This window comes from Hippoglossus stenolepis, chromosome 17, assembly GCF_022539355.2.
Source record: "Hippoglossus stenolepis isolate QCI-W04-F060 chromosome 17, HSTE1.2, whole genome shotgun sequence".
NCBI classification, from domain to species: domain Eukaryota; kingdom Metazoa; phylum Chordata; class Actinopteri; order Pleuronectiformes; family Pleuronectidae; genus Hippoglossus; species Hippoglossus stenolepis.
Window position 1 is genome coordinate 4,158,452 of NC_061499.1, and position 19,872 is coordinate 4,178,323.

General features: G+C 43.5%; 1 protein-coding gene across 3 annotated transcripts in view; it reads right to left on the reverse strand.

Annotated features, from left to right (window-relative positions):
* Positions 1-19,872, reverse strand: part of atp9b (ATPase phospholipid transporting 9B) — a 32,634-nt gene continuing 12,762 nt past the window's right edge. For 2 of the 3 annotated variants that reach the window (XM_035182802.2, XM_035182804.2), the window contains exons 11-30: positions 18,461-18,537; positions 15,514-15,674; positions 14,937-15,079; positions 13,696-13,808; positions 11,869-12,120; positions 8,836-8,997; positions 8,387-8,479; positions 7,085-7,168; positions 6,822-6,992; positions 6,636-6,734; positions 6,429-6,518; positions 5,935-6,079; positions 5,528-5,592; positions 5,084-5,239; positions 4,802-4,866; positions 4,602-4,710; positions 4,457-4,514; positions 2,858-3,061; positions 2,332-2,364; positions 1-1,725 (exon numbers count right to left, since the gene is read on the reverse strand). In XM_035182802.2, coding sequence (XP_035038693.1) covers positions 1,589-1,725; positions 2,332-2,364; positions 2,858-3,061; positions 4,457-4,514; positions 4,602-4,710; positions 4,802-4,866; positions 5,084-5,239; positions 5,528-5,592; positions 5,935-6,079; positions 6,429-6,518; positions 6,636-6,734; positions 6,822-6,992; positions 7,085-7,168; positions 8,387-8,479; positions 8,836-8,997; positions 11,869-12,120; positions 13,696-13,808; positions 14,937-15,079; positions 15,514-15,674; positions 18,461-18,537 — 2,417 coding nt within the window. In that variant the 3' untranslated portion in view covers positions 1-1,588. The remainder of the gene's footprint in view (positions 1,726-2,331; positions 2,365-2,857; positions 3,062-4,456; positions 4,515-4,601; positions 4,711-4,801; positions 4,867-5,083; positions 5,240-5,527; positions 5,593-5,934; positions 6,080-6,428; positions 6,519-6,635; positions 6,735-6,821; positions 6,993-7,084; positions 7,169-8,386; positions 8,480-8,835; positions 8,998-11,868; positions 12,121-13,695; positions 13,809-14,936; positions 15,080-15,513; positions 15,675-18,460; positions 18,538-19,872) is intronic. The other variant, XM_035182803.2, reaches the window with a different exon arrangement.

Here is a 19,872-nt window from a genome sequence, read left to right on the forward strand (position 1 = left end):
TTTCAAATCTGTAGCTTCATTTTTTAATTACCCTTTAATCAATAACAACATTATAAATAACAGACACTGTTAGAAATCGGAGTGCGGGACATGAAAAGCAAGTTCACGTGAAAGAAAAGTTTGTACAACGACATACACGCAACAACATGTCGACAAAAACACACAGAGCAGGAGTGAACACGTGGAATTTCTTCTCGTAAAAATCTAAAGTCAAGTTGTATTAAAGTGAGCGACTCATTCTTTAATAACCACGTCCGCTTTTTGTCTTTTGTCTCTTTTGTAGAGCTTCATGTTACAGTGACTATGTTTAGGAATGATCCGCCCGAGTTCAACTCAAATAAGGATTCAGGGAAACAAAAGACAACCTGACTGAACTACAAACAGGAAACACGTCACATTGAAACTCTCTCCCAGCTGGTTTTCCCTGCTGTGCTTCAGAGAACATGGAGTGAATGATAAAACTCATTCCCCCTGAATGTCGACGGCCGAACAAAGTCACACAGACGCCCAGGAGGAGGGGGGGGGGGGCTCGTATTAGCAATAAAGGCCTAAAAATATCCAGCCATCAGTGTTTCAGGCTCCTTCTTGTGACTTTAACTTGACCCTCAGAAGAAACACACGTCAGAGAAGAGCAGCGAGTTCGTTGCTGAATCAGCAGATAAAAACAAACACGGACCAAAAGTCTGATTGTTTGACACCCGGTGCTGTGAAATGTGGCTTCAGCACGTCGACATATAATGAGGCACAGAGCGAGCGGCCGCGTCGGAGTGGTGGCCAGCGACAGACGACATCAAGGCCCGGATACGCAGACGACACAACGCTTAATGTTGCTTTGGAGTGTGCTGGTTGTGTTCTGCAGAGGTGAGAGCCCGACGAGGTCGTTCGGCGTCTTTTTACGACAACAGCAGCGAATGCACAGAAAACGCCGTTTGGCGCCCGGGAGGTTGATACCCGGGACAAACGCTCAGCGGTTTCTCTTAATGATCGTATTTGGTTGGTGAAGATTCAACGCAGCGAGCTTTACATCGACGGCAGTGGTAATCAAAAGCTATTTACAGATACACAGGAAAACCTTTCGTCCCCTTATACAGCAACTCGACATTGTTCAAAGATGCAGGCAAACAACTGCAATCATAGTAAAAAATAATACTTAAAAAAATCCGAACGCCACGTATAAAAAGTCAAACATCCTTGGTAATGCATCCGAAGTGTTTGAAGTGACACTTGAAGCTGATTTTATTTGAAATGCTTTAAAACAAAAGGAAGGCAGGTTGACCCTCTTTGTCCATAACGGGTCGAGTGATTCAGGCCTTTTAAGTGATTCAACATCTCTTCTGTGGCAAAACTCCTTCCTCCTGTCCTCTTTAATCATGTGCTCCAACTTTTCAAGTAGTCCCACGTCTCAGGTAAGAAAGAAAATCCAAAAGAGCAAGTTCCAGTGGTTCCTCGACCACCTCGGGTCACACGTCCCCCACTGAGGATCCGCGAGTGTTAAAACAAAGTGCTGGAGATAGAAAGCTTGGGGAAGCACTGAACTGCAACAGGAACGCAGCTGATCCCAGTTGATCCCAGTTGATCCCAGTTGGCCTCATGAGGAGAGCTTGGAGTAGCTTGGCGGTGAAAACTTGCGCTTCAGGTACTTGATGATGTAGAGAGGAAGACAGCTGACCAGCGTGATGGCAGACACCTTCCACAGGAAAGGCCAAGTGGTGATGAACGACAAGTCTGGAAGAAGAAGAAGAGAGAGAGAGACAGACACGATCGCTCAGTGACACATGTCGCAGGATTGTAGTTTCATCCCTGAAGCTGCTTTCAGACGAAGCACTGGCTGTTTGTGACAGTGACGTCCCCGAAAATATGAGCACGTTTGAGAATACAGCCGGAAAATGTCCAGGAAAATTCCCCTAGAGCGCTTGATGACGTTTCTACGACTCTACAGAAGCGAAACACCAACTTTTCAGGATCAAAAGCCGGTGATTTCTAAAACTGAATTTCTACGCCATCTCCACCCCAACACTCCGGAGCGTTTTTCTGTTGTTCTGGACAATCCTGGAAAATGTCCGGACCCAATTTTTATTTGCCAGAGTTCATGTCTGAAAACAGCTTCGATTACAAGAGATAATAAAAAACACATGAACATTCAGGATGTGTTGAAGTTTGTGTTTTTATCACGGCACAAAAATGAGATGACACAACTAACAGGAGACAACACAGACGAGCAGTGCGTGTGACTTTAAAAACTGAAAAAAAAACTGTGATGACACATGAAGTCAAACCACGACAGACAGATGGATCAGGGGGTGAATTTAATTTACAGGCTTGCGCACCTACCAAGAAAAGCTCCAAAGGAAACCCTGCCTATGCCTGTTAGCGACATACAGAAGCAAGAGAAGTGCAGCAGAAACAGTGAGTGACACATCAGCAGTGAACAGAGGAACACGGGGGCAGAGGAGGAGGAAGGAGAGCAGCAACAGAAGAGCTGGAGGCTGAACTGCTGACATCATCACGTCACAGGTAACAGGAAGCTGAGGGGGGGGGGACTGAGGCGCCAGGAAGTGCTCAGTGCGTTTAATTCTGAACTTAACAAAACGATTTCCTTCCACTGCACAGGAAGATCAGTCGGAAGTAAAATACGAGATTAAGTCTGAAACTATGAAATATGCAATGTTTTCATGATTCGGTCAAATTAAAATAAAAAGTATATTTCATAGTTTCAGCTTCTTTTTCTTTATCACGATAGTAAAACAAATTTCTTTGGGTTTCGGGCGATTGTTTGGTCGAAATAAGCAACGAGAAGAAACACAAACACCGGGAGAAGTACTCAGTACAAACACCGGGAGAAGTACTCAGTACTCACCGAAGTACTCGTTGAGGAAGGCGAGGGACGCGAGGTAACAGCCGAGACTGGAGAACTCGGCCACGACCATGAGCCAGTGCCACGTTCGAATGGTGAGCGCCACCATCAGCAGCTCCGTCAGGATGAGCGCCGTGAAGGAGATGGCGACCACGTGCACGAACTCCGACTCGAACAGCACCAGAGCGCCATACATGAGGATGCCACCTGATGGCGCCAAAGGAAACACATTTAGACAGTGGAAATGTCTGATTTAGATCAATGTTCACAGGTCGTGTTCCAGTATTTTCAGGATCTTTGTCCTGATGGCTGTGCACCAAAGTGTTACCGACGCCAAGGTCGTGATTTCATCCATGTCTGTTTGTTTGTTCCTTTATTTGTCGGCAGGATTAAACAGAATTACTGAACCGATTTGTGCCAAACTCATCGGAGGAGTGGAGCCTGGGCCGGGGAAGAACCCGGAACATTTTGGTTTGGATCCAAGAAATGTTTATTACATTTCCTCAACGTTTCAAAATAAGGCTAATTTTGTTCGTTTTCAGGATATATGGATTTTTAAATGTTTATGATATTGAGATTTATGGGATTATACAACTTGATGCATTTACACATTTATTTTTTAATCCAAGGAACTAGAATTGTGGGGATTGTGCCGCTCTAGTTGGTGTTTTTATCTGTTCAACCCTCATAAATGCAATAAAACCACATTTATATTCACTACATCCAGTTTTTTCTTTGTAAATTACACACTCTTCTTCAAAATACTCTATTCTGACAGTTGAGTTTTGCTGGTTATCGTCCTTGGCCTTCACTCAAGTAGCTTCTGAGAAATCCCACAAACTTCCTTTATACAATTTGGTTCCAATCAGTTCCACTCTGAACATTTGAGTCGGCCTGTTTGACGGAGACACGGAGTGAAGGATTGTGTGTCTGGAGCTCAGGTCTGATATCATCTTCTGTGAGAGGAGAAGCAGCTCAGTGTGTTTCAGTCTTTAAATGTCCAGTCGCTCACTCATCTCTTGGTGCCGACTGTATCTTGGCAGCTTTTCATTTTAACATTAAACTACATAAATTGAGCTTAATGGCCCATAAGTGATCACATAATTACTCTCACACACAGTTTCTCTACAGCGCATTCCAGCGAGTCAAACGCTGTAATAAATTAGGTTGAGATTGGGGCCCTAATATTTCCCTCCTGTGTCTGTTGTCCTCTCATATCGTCCACACAGTTTCCCCCCCCCCCAACAGACCTGGTATTGGCCTTTAATTAAAAACCTCGAGCTGTCAGGAAGTCACGCTCCAGCAGGAACATAGATCTTTCTCACACGCTGCATGGCTTAGCGATTACAGAAATATCGATTTACTGGACGGACAAAAGCCTGCATGTAAAAGTGGATGCTGGGTGGAAACCTAAGATACTGAGAAACGGACTATCTGAGAGTTCTGAGAGGCCCAGGGACCGCGGCATTAGACACAGGAGAAATGATGAGATGGTGGATGAGGAGTTTCTCTGACAGTCGGCCAAGACAGAGTGGCTGTGCCTTAAAGACAGAGTCATGATGTAACCGCATTACAGTGTAATTCAGAGTGTGTGCACCTTACCCTGATAAACGCTGATCAAAACCCAGATGAGGAAAGTCTTGAACGACAACGAACGCCCCTGAAAGAGAGAAACACAAACAACTGTAATTTCACATTTTACTGAGGAAGGAAATGAGGATAAAAGAGTTTGAGAAGGTTATTTTACCTTGGTGAGGTCTTTGTAAAGCTCCGGGTAGAGCAGAGCCATCTCCGGCTTCACATCCTGGTCCAGAACCAGAGAGAACACCGGGAACATGGTGTAAATAGTGGCATACCTGTGGAGAGGGATCCTCACATATCAGGGGTTGTGTCACTGTGACAATACTAGGACACAAGTTTAAGTGATTTTTGGCAAAAGGCACCTACCCAACCATGAGGAAGCCCTGGTACAAGGGCACGGAGGCAAAGAAGAATACTGAGGAGAAAACGGCCTGAGGACAGAAAACATAAAAATAATGTCATAAAGTTTGTGGGTTAGGAAAATTACACAATGTGGAAAAAATGTGTTTAGCGTCACCACATTGCAAAAAGTACAAAAAGACACTTAATCAAGATCAGATATCAAGAACAAAACATCAAACAAGTACGACTTAAGAAGTATTAGAGATAAATCAATAATATAACTCTGTGTGGTGATGCTTCCTGTACCTGCATGGCGGAGATGATCATCCCTCTGTGCATGACAAACTGACCCAGCGCCGCAGAACGCTTGTAGCTGTTCCTGCCGTGAACCATGAGCAGGCGGCCGATGTGCTTGAACTGAGTGATGGAGAAGTCAGCGGCCAGAGACGCTTGTTTTCCTTCCTGTTGGGAGAAACAACAAGTGGAGTGACATGCTGCTTCTGACTGGTTATAACAGCGCCACCTTGTAAAAACAACAGAATAAAAGGTGTAAATTGAGTTTTAAAAGGAAGTGTGGACAGTTTGTGGCTGTTAAATACGGCTTTCTTTGTATTAAGGGTTTATTATGTGTATTTAAAATAGATTAGAGTTGCTCTGACGGGATCAGGTGACAGGTTCTAATCCAGGAAAACATCTGAGGTCAAACTGAAAAGGCTCTTTGGTCATTTGTGTGTTTGGGGAAGTGGTTACCTTTCCCTCAATCCCAATCCCACAGTGTGCAGCCTGGATCATGCTCACATCATTTCCTCCGTCACCTGTTAGGAAACAGAAAAATTCAACATTTAAAAAAAGCTACACATGGTTTTACAACGTATGTTTAATGGCTTTTCATACTGAGCTTTGGCTGCCATCTTGTGGATGAAGAAGGTAATAAAAGTAATATAAGACGTGCAGTACATGTTGTTTTATTATGTGTGTGTCTGTGCATGTGTGTTAAATACACAGCTGGAGTTTTTAGCATCTGACTAAACATTCGTTGATTCATTCATCTGTCCAGTGGACTCTTTAACACAGTGTCTAATGATGTCCTCCCTTGTAGACTGAGCTGTATCCACACACACATATTTCCCAGGACAACAACCATCATCAGCTCTCACCTATGGCGCAGGTCCTGTTGGCCGTGTGCTGCGCGAGGAGCCGGACGATCTGGGCTTTCTGGGTCGGGGAGCAGCGGCAGCAGACGACGGCTGGACACTGACACGCCAGCTCCACAAACTCATGCTCGTAATAACTCAAACACACCTGCAGTGACACAAAACACATTGTTTACATGAAAGAACGAGCTACTGATGCATCTGCATAGTTTCTTACTACATATATTGATCACTTGGACTTGTAAACCATATTCTAGGTAATTAGAAATGAAAAAACTGATCAGTTTCCCTTTAAACACAAACTTAAAACTCCTGTAAACTCCTATAAAAGAAATAATTGTTTCTTAACTTGCTCCTAGAGGCTTTCATTGAACTCTGAAGTATTAGTTTTGGCTGAGAAATGCTTTCTATTCTCTCCTCGCCTATTTGGCTGCATCCTTAGCATCATCTGTTGCACAGAGAAATGTCGCTGTGTGTGCTGTGTTGTGTTGTAGCACCTCTAAGGAGTCCCCAGAGATGACCAGAGCACAGTCATGTTTCCTTCTGAAGGCGTTGAGCTCCAGATGGGCCTCTCCTCTGCTCGAGATCTGCTCGAGGGCCACACAATACAATTAGCCACGAGAATATTAACGGGTCTCCTCGTCTCCTGTATCTCCAGAACCGGCACGAGGGAAAGAGGGAAAGAGAAAAGTAAAGCTGCGTACTGGTCTGAAGACGTGGATGTCTTGGCTCCTGGAGACCAAATGGGAGCTTTTGGCGATGCATGTAGCCGTCTCGAGCTTGTCCCCTGTCAACATCCAGATCTAAGCAGGAAACAAGATCAGTATGCAGGACAGAAGAAGTGGCCTTCCCAGTCTTTCTCCATCATCATTATTATCGTCCTTGCTAACCTTGATGCCAGCGTTTCTGAGCAGCTCCAGCGTGGGCCTGACGTCCGCCTGCAGCTGGTCTTCCACACCCGTCAGACACAGAAGCTCCATCTCCCTCTCCAGGCTCTCCACCACCGCTGCGACCTTCAGACTTCGGTCGTGGATGCTGAGCTTCGCCTGGTTGTAGCGATTCTGCACAAAGAAAAGTGGAGACACAACTAGTGCAAAAGAATCGGTCGGACAATACAGAGAGAACAGGAAGTACATCGGGGTTCCTTCCATACCTCAAAGTCCTGATACTGCTCCTCAGAAAGAGATTTCTTGGCCACCACCAGCGTCCTCAGGCCTTCTCTGGCCATGTTCCCACACTGATGGAGACAAGAGGAGGAAGTTAGACGTTCAACTTCAAGCACTTTTGGAAACACTTGACTGAATCTGAGGATTTGGGTTATTTAAAATAAATGTTTTTGTGTGTTTAATTATGTCCTTTCCCCCCAAGACAAACTTAAATCAAATATAGGGCAAATCATGTATTCCATCAGAGCAGCTGCTGTATAAGTACACCATGTACAGTAAAGTCAATAGCAGCATATTGTTACCAACACCAAAAGAAATCAATATTGAATAACATAGCCCGTGGTGAGATTCAGAGGACACAGTAAAACAAAAGGATGGCGGTTTATTTTTGATATGAAACACCGATGGGGCGAGTCCGTCCTGTTGATTGGTTATTGACAAGCGGAGTCACCGCAGCGCCGGCTGATTTGACAGTGGGATATTACAGCCAACACACATCGTTAGCGCCATTGTTCGAGAATATGACAAACTGTAATTACCTCAACTTTATCTAGGTCACTAATTAAATCAAAAGCCGCCCCCGGTGCTAAATGACTCAATAATGCCAATATAATTATGAACATATGCGCACAAGACCTTCGACCACTAAACTGGTGCAGACTCGGCCTGTTGATCGCCTCGATGGATGTCCTCATTAAAAGAGGTTATTGAATCAAACATCAACGCGGTGGACGTCTATTCACTGATTTATACCTTATCCATGTTATGATACGTTAAATATTTTGTTGTTTTGTTGACAGCTTCCTCCGCAGTGGCTCGTTTTATGTGAGAAAAATGTTGATTCAAAATTACGAATTATGAACAGCAAATACATATTTCCACAACGGCCATTCCCTGTATTTACATTGTGTGATTATGTCTATGTCGTGGTTCTCATAGTTCCACGTGATTCCTCCCGTGGGTATCGATGTGCTCGAGGGATTCCTGTTTCCATTTCTGAATTAATTTTCATAATTTTCTGTTCTCTCCCTCTCCCCCCCCTCGCAGCTGTGAAGTCACTGCTCGTGCAAACCAAACACTTCCTGCTGTTGCTTCACATTAAAAGCATTCATCTGGAAAACAAACACGGTGCCTTTTATTGTGAAGCTATTAAATGAGTTTGTTCTGCTGCGCTGCTTTTCCATCGTGTTTTCTGACGTATTAAATCACACAAAACACGACCAACAATGGATGTCCACAAATCAACCAGTCTTAAAAAAATCGGACTGGTTTCAAAGTGGAGCCGTTACCTCTTCTTCCAACCAGTCGTTATACTGGACGATGCTCGCCATGGCAACATCAGCTCCCTTCATGTAGAACGTGATGTCTCCTGTTGACTCCTCCTAAATCAAATCAGAAATGACAATTTACAACATTTCCTGTCCCATTGATTTAATGATTTAAACAGTCGCACAGATTCGTCTGTGGCCTTTTTGAAAGAGAGTCAATTCTGAGCCACTGGTAATGTGACTTAAAAAAGTATTTTGTAGTTTAAATTATCTTCCACGGCTTCAGGGTTCGATTAAGTCAAAAATAAAATCAACATTAAAACCAGTTAAAACCATTAAAACCTTATTCAAAGGACAAAAGGTTTGGTAAATGAAATTACAATCAGACAATACTGAGGTCTGATCAAAATGGTCACTACGAAGACCACACACAAATCCACACATAATAATATAATACATAATGTCCACACCCTGAGGATGATACCCATCCTTTTACTCTCCGAGGTGAAGGGGAAGATCTGCAGGATGTAGAAGGAGAGGATCTGTCCTGACGGAGTCCTCAGCTGCAGCGAGGCCAGGTCCCTGTTGACCAGGGTCAGGCCGACGCTCTCCGTCCACCGAACCAGCGCCACCTGAAGAACACAGACAGACTAAAGGCTCACGTGACCGGAGACGACCAGAAACTAGGACATGTTGACTCCAGGTTGGACATTTTCAATCATTTTTCTAGGAATGTGGGAAATAAGCTGCAGATTCGAGTGGAAATCTGGATCTAGTGGATTTAAATATGATTCTGATTTCATATTAACAAAAAGGGCTAAAAATCTATAACTACCATCAATGTGTAGCTGATGGATTCAAACGAGACTCAACAGCTTATACACATATTTAATAGTTTTAGAACAACGTCTAAATGCCATTTTAGTCACTTTAGCATTGTAACGACAGAGATTACAGTTCTTGTGGTTTGGTTTTAGAAAATACAAACAAAATAACGTCTAAAAATGAAGTGTACTTCTTAATGAATGATGCAGAAATTAGTCTCCTCCAAATAACAAAAAGATGAATGAAACAGAGAACATGTATTGTGATCTAAGTAGTGATACAATAAACCGATTGAATCAGATTTCACGAGACGCGGGAGTTTCGTTACATCTCCAGAGCTGCTGCGCTCGTCTCATTCAGCTCCAGATAAAGTGTTTTTCTGTTTCTCTTTCCTCCTTCTCTCCTCAGCAGGAACTGCGGCCCCCAAGTGAGCGTTCAGCTGCACACGACTCAATCCTCAATGGGTTCATTTTCAATTTGCTCACTCAAAGGTTGTTATTATACTCTGACCTACAAATTGGAACTTCCTGGTAATACCCTATCATTTCTCCCGCTCCCCCTTTGAGCTCCATAAAGGGCTGCCTATATTTACTTAACACACATCTGCGTGTCATTATCCTGGTGGGTGTGCGTAGGTACGTAGGTACACACACACACACACACAGACACACAGACACACACACACACGGCATGTGCTGAGGATCCTAAACCGAGCTCTTTCATCTACTTTATCAGCTCCACTGAAACTATTTAAAGCCTTGTCAACTTTGATACAAGCTGCACATGAATCACGTGTCACGGCCGTAATAGAAAAGACTGCAGTGGACTACTTTACGACAACGTCCGAGTGGCTTAAACAACACAATCAATCACTTCAACTGTGTTCACAGCGTTCTAGTGTTCATGTAAATCACATCGGCAGCACCGCCTTGAAAAACAGCAGCTAGAGCTCGTCAGAATGGAGCCTTAACAGTTATAATAAAAATCTACACACTCAATAATTGTAGTTAAACATCATTCTACAGTAGATTTTGAAGCGGTAACATTATACCTGATACTATAATCTTTGTATTGCATTGCTGCTTGAAGCTCAGGGATTGATGGTGACATATCTGGAACGGTCTATAGTCCGACGGCTCTGATTGGCACTGAGCAGAGTTCATTCCACCACAGTCCCCTTATGAAACCACATTCAAATTAACTAGAACCATATCTTTATTTGGATCTGCACCAAATTTCACACACTCATAAATATCAGTCCCCTGAATGTGCCTGGTTTTTTCATCAAGATCCATGAATTATTCCCTGGGAAATTGGTGAAAATGTAAAATAAAAAAGCCAAATCAAAAGGAAAATTTCAGGAAAATGTCCAGATTTCAATGCATGAACGCAGCCGGTTCTGTCCAATTGGATTTGATGAAGCACCCGCTCATTAAACGCCACAGTGAAGCGCTCTCGTCTGATATTACGAGGGTCAAAGGTCACAGTAGGACTCTGCTGTCAGATGACCCCTGTTCTGACCTCAGCGGCCGGCCCACTTCATCTCCTTAACGACGGCTCATTACATTAGAGAGGCTGAGGAGAGAGAGCCAGGGCCAAAGCAAACGATCACCGACAGAGGCGCGGTGTCCAAGATCTGATGCAGCAGTCGATTAGACTGAGGAGAGCGAGTGATGAGGAGGGAAATGAGAGGAGAGAGAAACAACAAAGAATATAGTAGAAGGGAAGAGGAGCGCTTCGACAACAATCGCAGACCTCCACCTCTCATTGTCTCGGGGAGAAAATTAAATATTGATCAATCCGAGCAGTGTGAGACAATGGAGAGAGAGAGAGAGGAGAGATGGAGCCGGGCGAGCAGAGATATAAATAAATATATACATCAACCCCAGACAGGCAAAATGGAGAAAAAAAAAAACGCAGATTTATCTTTCAACATCTTTTTATCTTTGGTTTTGACGGCTCCACTTGGCTGGAGTTTGACAAAAAGTCTGCAATTCCCACCGGGGCTTCATGGTGCCTCACACGTAATGGGTGATAAACATGTCAACGCTCTATAGAACTGGGTGTGTATGAGACGCTGGACTCTCCTTCAATATACATTTAACCAATCTTTTAAAAAAAAAAAAAAAAAAACTTTCGCTGATTAAAATCTATCCCTTTGTCCACAGCTTACAATTATAAGCATTCTCCTTGGATTTCTTTATTGATTCTTTAGATCCGTTAGAAACAGAAAGTCTTGGGGACCCTCAGTCATAAAAGACCTTTTGTGCTGAATTCTTCCCCTCAGCCGATGCAGTGAATTAACAAGAGGCAAACACGGACGATTAAATACGTTCACCTCCGCGAGGAATTCATGACCTCTGACATTGTGCCCGTGAAATGAGCATAATGACAAACCAGGGTTATTTAGGATCAACAATAAAAACACCAAGACAGAGAGGAAGCGGCAGCGTCTGCTCCTGATAAACCTCCGTGTTTCTTCTCAAGATTTGATTCGAGGCAAAAGCTAAAATCGTTGGTCAACATTTTACAGCCCACGTGGAAAAATGTGAGCTCCACATAAATCCTGGTCGTTTCTGGTTTGATAAGAACTTTATAGCAAGAAATCGATGGCAAAAAAAGAAGATCTTAGTCCACAAATTCGTCACAAAAATCGAGTCTGTGTCTCATACATCTACCTCATCGGGGCTGGAGGCTTGGTAGGTGCGGTTATCATCACTGAAGTCCTGGTCTGCCTCAGCGGACTCAGGCTCTCCGTTCACGCTGGCGTGCGTCTCGTAGACGGGCGTGACATTGTGGCACAGGGCGATGGCCTTCACAGCCTCGTGGACTCGACTGCTGACGCTCTTGCGGACCTTCGGGCCGGACTGCTGGGTCTTTCTCGAAGGAGTCGAGCCACTGGTGGCACTGGTGGACGTCTGGGAAGTCACCTGAAATATCAAGAGAGTGAGCACTGGGTTCTCTAGATATCGACCTACACCTTGAGTGCAGTGAAAGGAGCGGGATTTGGGACGTATACAATCTACAAGCAGCGAGATTTATTACAGATCTTAACCCAAACTCACTCCGACGCAGCGAGGTGGAAGTTTTGCATCGCCACCTTTATCGTGTCATATCTGGTTCGAGGGCCTTTTCTGTGTTCCGCCGTTTTGACATCAACCATCAATTTGACTGGGTGGTGATCAGCGAGCGGGCAGACTGCCCACTGTGCCAGCTGCATTTGACCGGGGCGATGCGCTCTACTGGTGCATTTTATTTTGGCTTATGATTAACCTTCAGATCCTGCCAGGCAGAGAAGGAACGGCGATGTAGAACGCAGCGAGGACACAAGATGACAACCTTCACGGAGAGCGATTTATAGAGAGATCGTCAAGTTATTTTTGGGAGAGAAATTTAGTTCATACCCACGAGGAGAGGAAGGTAAAATTATACAAAAAGAGGGTCTTACAGGGACAGGAGCTAAAAAACACGTGTTTCAGACAGTGGCTGAAAAGAGGAGCTGCAGCAATATGAGGAAAGTGAACATTTTCAACTAAAACATGAATTTAGTAATCATCTTTAAATCAAATATAAATATCTAAATAAATCCTCAAGGTTCGCTCCAATATCCAACTTCTAATCTTACATTTCCCCGTGACGGTACAATTCAGAAAAAACCTGCGTATGTCTGTGCAGTATTAAAAGGGACTAGTCATTTTTAATTTGCTGAGCTCACACATCAGGGTGTGAGGCAGATGGTTTCGGTGTCGACCAGCTGTTCCGGAGCTGGCCGAGAGCGAACAATATCATTCTGTCAAGACTCCAACCAGATCTGAGCCACCCAGTCAGGAAAACACTCACAGTACAGGCAGCCGCTCGGGGACGCTGCGTGATGAATGAACAATATGGTTCTTTTCCTGGAAAACTCGTCCTTAGCTAAATATAAAAATTGATTTAACTGATCTACGGGGAGAGACGGGAACAAACAGGGGAAACAGGGGAGTGATGGATCATGCATGTTTTCATTTCAACAGATCCGCTCCTGCGTAGAATCCAGTTTTATGTGCTGGATGATCAACATTTTGAACTATTAATGCGGATTTATTTAAGTTTGTATTATTAAAGGATTGAAAAAATGCATTTTCGCGTTTTTAATCCTGTGTCCCTGCTTTCGTTATGTGATTATTCTTTGCTATGTGTCAAATATATGTCAAAAAACTATATTATAGTATTTTCATTTCTCAATCCATGTCCTTCCTTTTTCCCGTTTTCCCATTTTAACTGTTTGATGACTCCTGCTGCACTCAGGGGCGTTCAGTTTAGTAGTTTAATTTTGTGTCTTAACAATAATGTTTAATTTCCCTCCCTGTGACTGTAAATCCTGCCAGTTACCGACTGGTGCACAGGAACCTGATCTGTCATATTCATCAGTTAATTCCCCCCGTGGAGGTGAAAGTGGTGGCAGGAGGGCTTCAACCACAGAAAGCAGCCTGTCACTTGTTATACTGGATCATGAGACAACTCACCAGTGCATACGACTGGACTATCAGGCTCTGTATCTCATCCATGGTGTCCGTGCCGTAGGAAACTGTTCCCAGGTGCAGCCGCTTGAAGATCATTTCATTCTGTGTCAGAGTTCCTGCAATCAGAAAAAAAACTATTTATCCTTTAGAAACCAAAATCAAAAAGTGAAGAAAAGGCAACACCTGTATTCTACTGTTGGAATATTTACAGCTTTATATTTAAAACCCATCAAAAGTAAAGCCTCGGTAAATACTGGCTGGTAAAATTGAGAAAATTACTATTTCAGTTCCTCTTAAAGACTCTTTGAATAAATCGACTGTTTAATATTGTTCACATCCGATTTGTTTTCAAAATACTGCTACTACTTCATAGTAAAAGATTAAAAAAAAATACTCATTTATCTCTGGCAGCACACCCGGGCACATATGCACACACAGAAAGCCCAGCATTTGTCCCCAGAGGACTGGCCACAATGCATCATGGGACCTGCAGGGTGGTGCGACTGCCTTCTCACTGACCTAATCTCATTACCAGTATGGACTGCGTGTCCCCTGTAATTAACAGACAAGACACAACATCGCATCCATAAAGGCTGAGTGAATGTTTAGACACTATGAAAAAAGAACACGTTGAAAATTAGGGCAATGGCTTTTGTTTAATGGATGCCAGTTGCCAGAATGTGTGCTGATAGAGCGTAAAGCTGATTAGAGGGCATCTAACTTCCAAAAACATCAGAGCCACGGGGTTAAACCAATTCTAATGGATTGATTGTTTGTTCTTCTTTCCATGTGCTTTAACTATCAACCTGGATGAATTGGCTGTATGGCTAATCTATTCCTACCTCAGATCAGTGAAGTAAGACAAAGAAGCATGTCGGGGCCACCACAGGAGTTTATCACGCTGACACACCGGCGAGCATTAGTGAAGAGCAGCTATTTGTTATTGGAGAATCAGGCCCTGATAGTGAAGTGATATTTAAAGAGGCCTAAATAGAACCTGGAGAATGAAGTCCTTTGTTTGTTTGTTTTTTTCAGAATTATGCTTATTATGCATCTAAATGTGAGATAATAATGTGTCTTTATATAAAACTTTGTACAGAGTAACATGTTGTGAATGAATGCTCAACAAAAGGGCAACATCTGATGGAGCATTGAAGTGGTTTTGTCATTTGTATAAATTATACAGTTTATTTAAGAACCAACAATATTGCGTGAATGTTTCTTCACTGTGTTTGGACTCTTACCCGTCTTGTCCGTCAGCAGATAGACCAGTCGGCCCAGTTCTTCAGGGATGGTGCTGGTCCTCACGACGGTGCCGGGGATGTTTTCGTCTTTCATGATCATCCAGCCGTAGGCCGACTTTCCCATGTCCAGATTCACACGCAAGCTGCGAACGAGGGGAGAGAAAAAAGCTTTAACACTTAACAGAAAACACATTTCTATTTTTTTTAAATGCTATGTTGAGCATTTAAGTCTGAAATCATGTCGTCATTAACGCAAACCAACTTGAACCTTTGCATTTTTCTTCTCTTTTATGTGTTTTATAGGAGGTAGGCCCCCACAATGGCTCTTGAAATGGGCCCCCAGATGCTTAAGGCTGCCTCTGACAATATGTTCACATAAAAGAGCTCATTGTACAATTTAATAGACTGAAAACAAAGACAGCCGACTTTTATCCCAAAGCTGGAATAGTAGATTTTCAAATGAATTTGTTGCATTTAATCATTTCCAATAACATTACAGCCTAGCCTAACTTTTTGTTTGTGTTCACAGAAAAACAGAAGAAAATCCAGCTCCATCTCAAAGAAAGAGAACTTGTACCTGATGGGGATGATGTAAGAGAAAAGCACGATGAATCGGAAGAGGTTGCGGAACCAAGGACCCACAAACCCCTGCAGCGCGATCATGACCACTGACAGAACCACCTGGGCCAGGAACAGGGCCTTGGTGAGGCGGTTCAGCTCCAGGTCCAGCAGGCCGACCTTTGGGGACGAGAGGTCAGAGGTCACAGCAAGAAGATATTACAGAGTAAAAGTCCTACAAACTGTTTAGAGATTTTAGATTCATTCTTTAATTGTAAGTAACAAAATCTGAGGGGGGCGTTTATTATAAGTGAGACACTCTGTAGCTCACATACAACTGTCTTCATGTAAAACCACTTCAACAATAAATAAACTTAACAAATTAAGTCCAGACTGGAGAGCAAGTGCAAACATTTAATTTCTCTTTTGACAACCTTTTCTAGTCTTTTTGTAACTTTCCCATCTGCTCCAAAAACCTTGCCACATGCTACACAGGGAGAAAAACACAAAGCCAATGAAAGACATTCTTAGCTGCAGGCTCTTATCATGCAAACTGTGTGTGTTCAGCATAAAAGAAGTGTATTTGTTGCACTATTGTGTGGAAAACTACAAACATGTCAGGCTGAAGTATTATTCTTGAATGCAACAGACAGTCAAAGGGCCTCAGAAATAGAGAAAGTTCCCATATTGAGCTGTTCTCTGGAAAAGCAAAAAAGGGGTCAGAGTTGTCTTATTTTTTCGAGTGTATCTTCCAGCCAATGGAGCATGTGGGAAAAAGATGTCAAATAAAGAAGCGCCCTTCCCCTTTCTGGCAGCGCTCACAGCAAAGCCCTGTACACAGAGGGCTTTCATCTGACGCACCACGCTTACAAAAACAGCAGAACATAACATCTCTCCTCCCTCAAATAAAGGAACCTCGCTGAAAAGGAGGGGAGGGGAAAAGCACATATAAAAAAAAGCAGCAAAATTCCTCCACTGCCTAAACCCCCACCAAGCCCATTCCCCTGAGGACTGGGAGAGCTGGGAGCCCAGTGTGACTGATTTATCAGTTGCTGTTAATGTCCCAGTAGCGGAGTGCGGAAAAAGGGAAGGGTGAGGAGAAGGAGAGGGTGGTATCTCCCCGCCCCAGTGCCTCACTACATGGTTCATGGTTGAGCAATTGAGAAAAATAGGGGGTCTGGGTGGATTAAAACCAAGAAAAATTAAGACAGTGCATGCCTGAAAAGCAAGAGATCCCCTTCTGCTTGAACAATGGCTAGTCTAAATTTTCCAGGCTTTGCCCGGGATCAGATGAAGTCATTACTCATTCAGTCAAGGAGGGGTGGGGGTGGGGGGGGGGAGGACTCAATTACCTCAACCTAAAGATGCTATCAATGAATAAAAAGTGCATATTTTACTCCATTCATCTCTTGAAAGGAATGATTCAATCTGCCTGTGTGGCTTGTATTTTATCAAGTGTGTGAAATCTGATGAAGAGTTGCAGTGAACATGAATAATCATGAGTAAAAACCTAAAGAGAATATCAGGCAGCAGTCCGGCAGCAGTTTGTTGTTCAGAGCTTGTGACGCTGGCAAATGGAGGAAGTCAAGAAAATAAACTGAAATTGATTTTGGTCGTAAACAGCTTTAAGTTTCCACGTTTTCCCCGAGAAGGACAGTTTGAGAGAGAGATGTGAAGTGGAGCGGAGCGCCGGGACTCGGATACGCACAAACAAAACAATCTTTTTGAAGAGCAGCCGCTTGTCCGACGCCGTCGTTCCGTCTCTTTACTCCGAGAGAGATCTGTCAAACGACACTGAGACAAAGAGTGAGTCTGTCCCGTGTCCTGTCAGATTGATCAAGTACAGGCATTGTCCTGGCCGGTGTCACAACAGATTATATGAGGCCAAAACGTTCTTGGGACTTCAGCCGCACTGTATCGACTTTCTCCCGCAATCTCCAGTCTCCATATTGGCACTTCTGACATCATCTCCTTGAAATATTGAATTCCTCTCAGCTGGCGAGCTTACACAAAACAGAGGCCCCTGCGGTTCGACCGGCCACATCAGCGTTCCTTATAGAAGACGCTGGTGTCAAAACAGCGCTGCAGCAGGAAGGGCTGTGTGTTGTTGTGCCAGGAGCGATGTAGGTGTTAACTTTGTGTGTTAAAGTCATGCACTGCCTCCGAGATGCTTCAAAACCCGCTTCTTTTAACTGAGCTGCGTCTATTCCGGGCAAAATCTTATATTCAGAGTCAAATTTTCATCAATCTCCTCAATCTGGAGGACAAAAACACTCGATGGGGATTCAGTGGGATTAACTTCCTGCTGCAAAATGTCATTTAAATCCTCGGTTAGTTAATTTGCCTTTTGGTTAATTAGCAACCGGCTCTGACCTTTAGCACTGACAGGTCCAACTTTATCTGGAAAGTCAAGGTTAAAAAAGCACCTTGCCACAGTGATTGATTAGTGATTAGAGGCGGGGGAACGAAGATGGCATGAGGGGAACTTGGAGCAGATGTTACTTTGTGTGTTCAATGACTCGCTGCAGCTTTGACAAAACATTTGTGTTCACGCTGGCCTCACCTCACAGGGCTTTAGTACTTTTATCATTTGTTAGAACTTTAAGTAACACATGAAAATGGTTTTAATTTCCCAGGTTTGTCTAGGATGTGTAAGCAAGATATCCCACTAAAGTTGTTAAGGACTGTTATCCCCAAAATCAAGGAAAATCTTTCAAAGTGCTGTCACCACAGGCTGGCAGGGAAAACTCTGGTCTCAGTTGTTTTGGTCCTTTCTGCAATTTAATGATATTTTATAAACCAAACTATTTAATAAAGCAGATAAACTCGAAATGAAAATAATCATAGCATATAATCACATTATCCTCATAATGCCATTATTTTTTAAGACATCAGCAATTTAAAAACCTCTCAAGCAAATCTTAGAACTTGCTGGTTTTTCCTGCCGAGATCTTAGTGGTGTTCACCTTGTTCTTGGCAAAGGATGTGTTCAGAACGCTTCTGGTCTCTTTGCCGGTGTAGATCACCACCCCTATCACCGTGCCTGCCAAGAGGAGAGAGACAAAGAAAGTAATGCTGCTCATTAACTGAACCTCACCCCCACCATCTCGCTCTCACACACACACACACAAACATACATGCACACACTCATCTTGGTCAAGTAAGATGAACTGCATGAGAGGAAACACAATAAGGCTGAGCTGAGGCAGTTTTGTCTCATTGCCAATCAAGCCAACAGACAGGAGTTTAATACGTTTAGACTCTCGAGGCCTTCAGCCGCCCTATATGGAAGCTCATAAAACCTGATCAATATGCTTCCATCTTTATTTGCCAATTCATTACAGTGGCTTTATTACAAAGGATTAATGGATCATTAATATTAAATGAGCTTAATGGGAGAGCAAAGGCGCTAATAAACCTAAATACTAGCCCGGAAATCCCCGAACTATAATAAATGGGAAGAAAGTAAAAATGAGCAGAAGACAAGAAAGGGAAAGTGAAGTGTAAAGACAACGAGAGGAAGAGAAAAGCAACCAGTGGTTTGAGAGAAAGCTGATGAATTGCGCTCAGATATTAAGCGAGGTGACAAATGGTGAGTGGCTCAGCGTGCGTCCTGGGCTTCAATTTGAATATGCGAGCAACTAATTCCCTCATCACAGCTGGACTGGGGCCTGTGAGAGTGTGAATACAAGGCAGTCTGGGCCAGTTCAAGTGCTCAGAACGCCACTGCAGAGGCAATGGAAGTGTCTGTCAAGGAGACGCTTGTGAGGAACAATGACATTCCCAAGCAGAGATGATGTAAGTCAGGCTTTTTGTGTCTCTGTGTGTGTCTGTGTGTGTGTGTGTCTGTGTGTGTGTGTGTGTGTGTGTGTGTGTGTCTTCTTCCGGTCAAGGTCAGGCCAGAGGAGAGAGCAGCACCGCAAATCAATGGCGTGGCCATCAGCGAGAGCGTCAGAAACACTCTCAACTGACACAACTGTTTCTGTGGGGGATCGCTTTGTTGAGGCGAGGCAGGATTACCTCCACTGTGGGTTCTCTCAGAGTTATTCAAACAAGCGCCTAGCGGAGTAAAACGCCTTCTAAGTTTCATGCCGTGCATCCTTTGTGCAAACTACAAGACCCGGCTACAGCCATACTAACACGTCTGCATTTTAAAACCGCGCTTGGAGACAAAGATTAATAAGAGTCCTAACAGCTTGGTTTTTGTCTGTCCTTAGTACAAAGCAGCCACAGAGTTTTTAAACTACAACAGGGCTGGTATTTTAAAACTAAAATGTATTGGTACAGATGTAGCCCAATTAGAATCACTTAAATTATAAAACACAATGATTTGCATATAAGCGACTGGATTTGTTCCTATTTAAAAAATGTTAAGTCT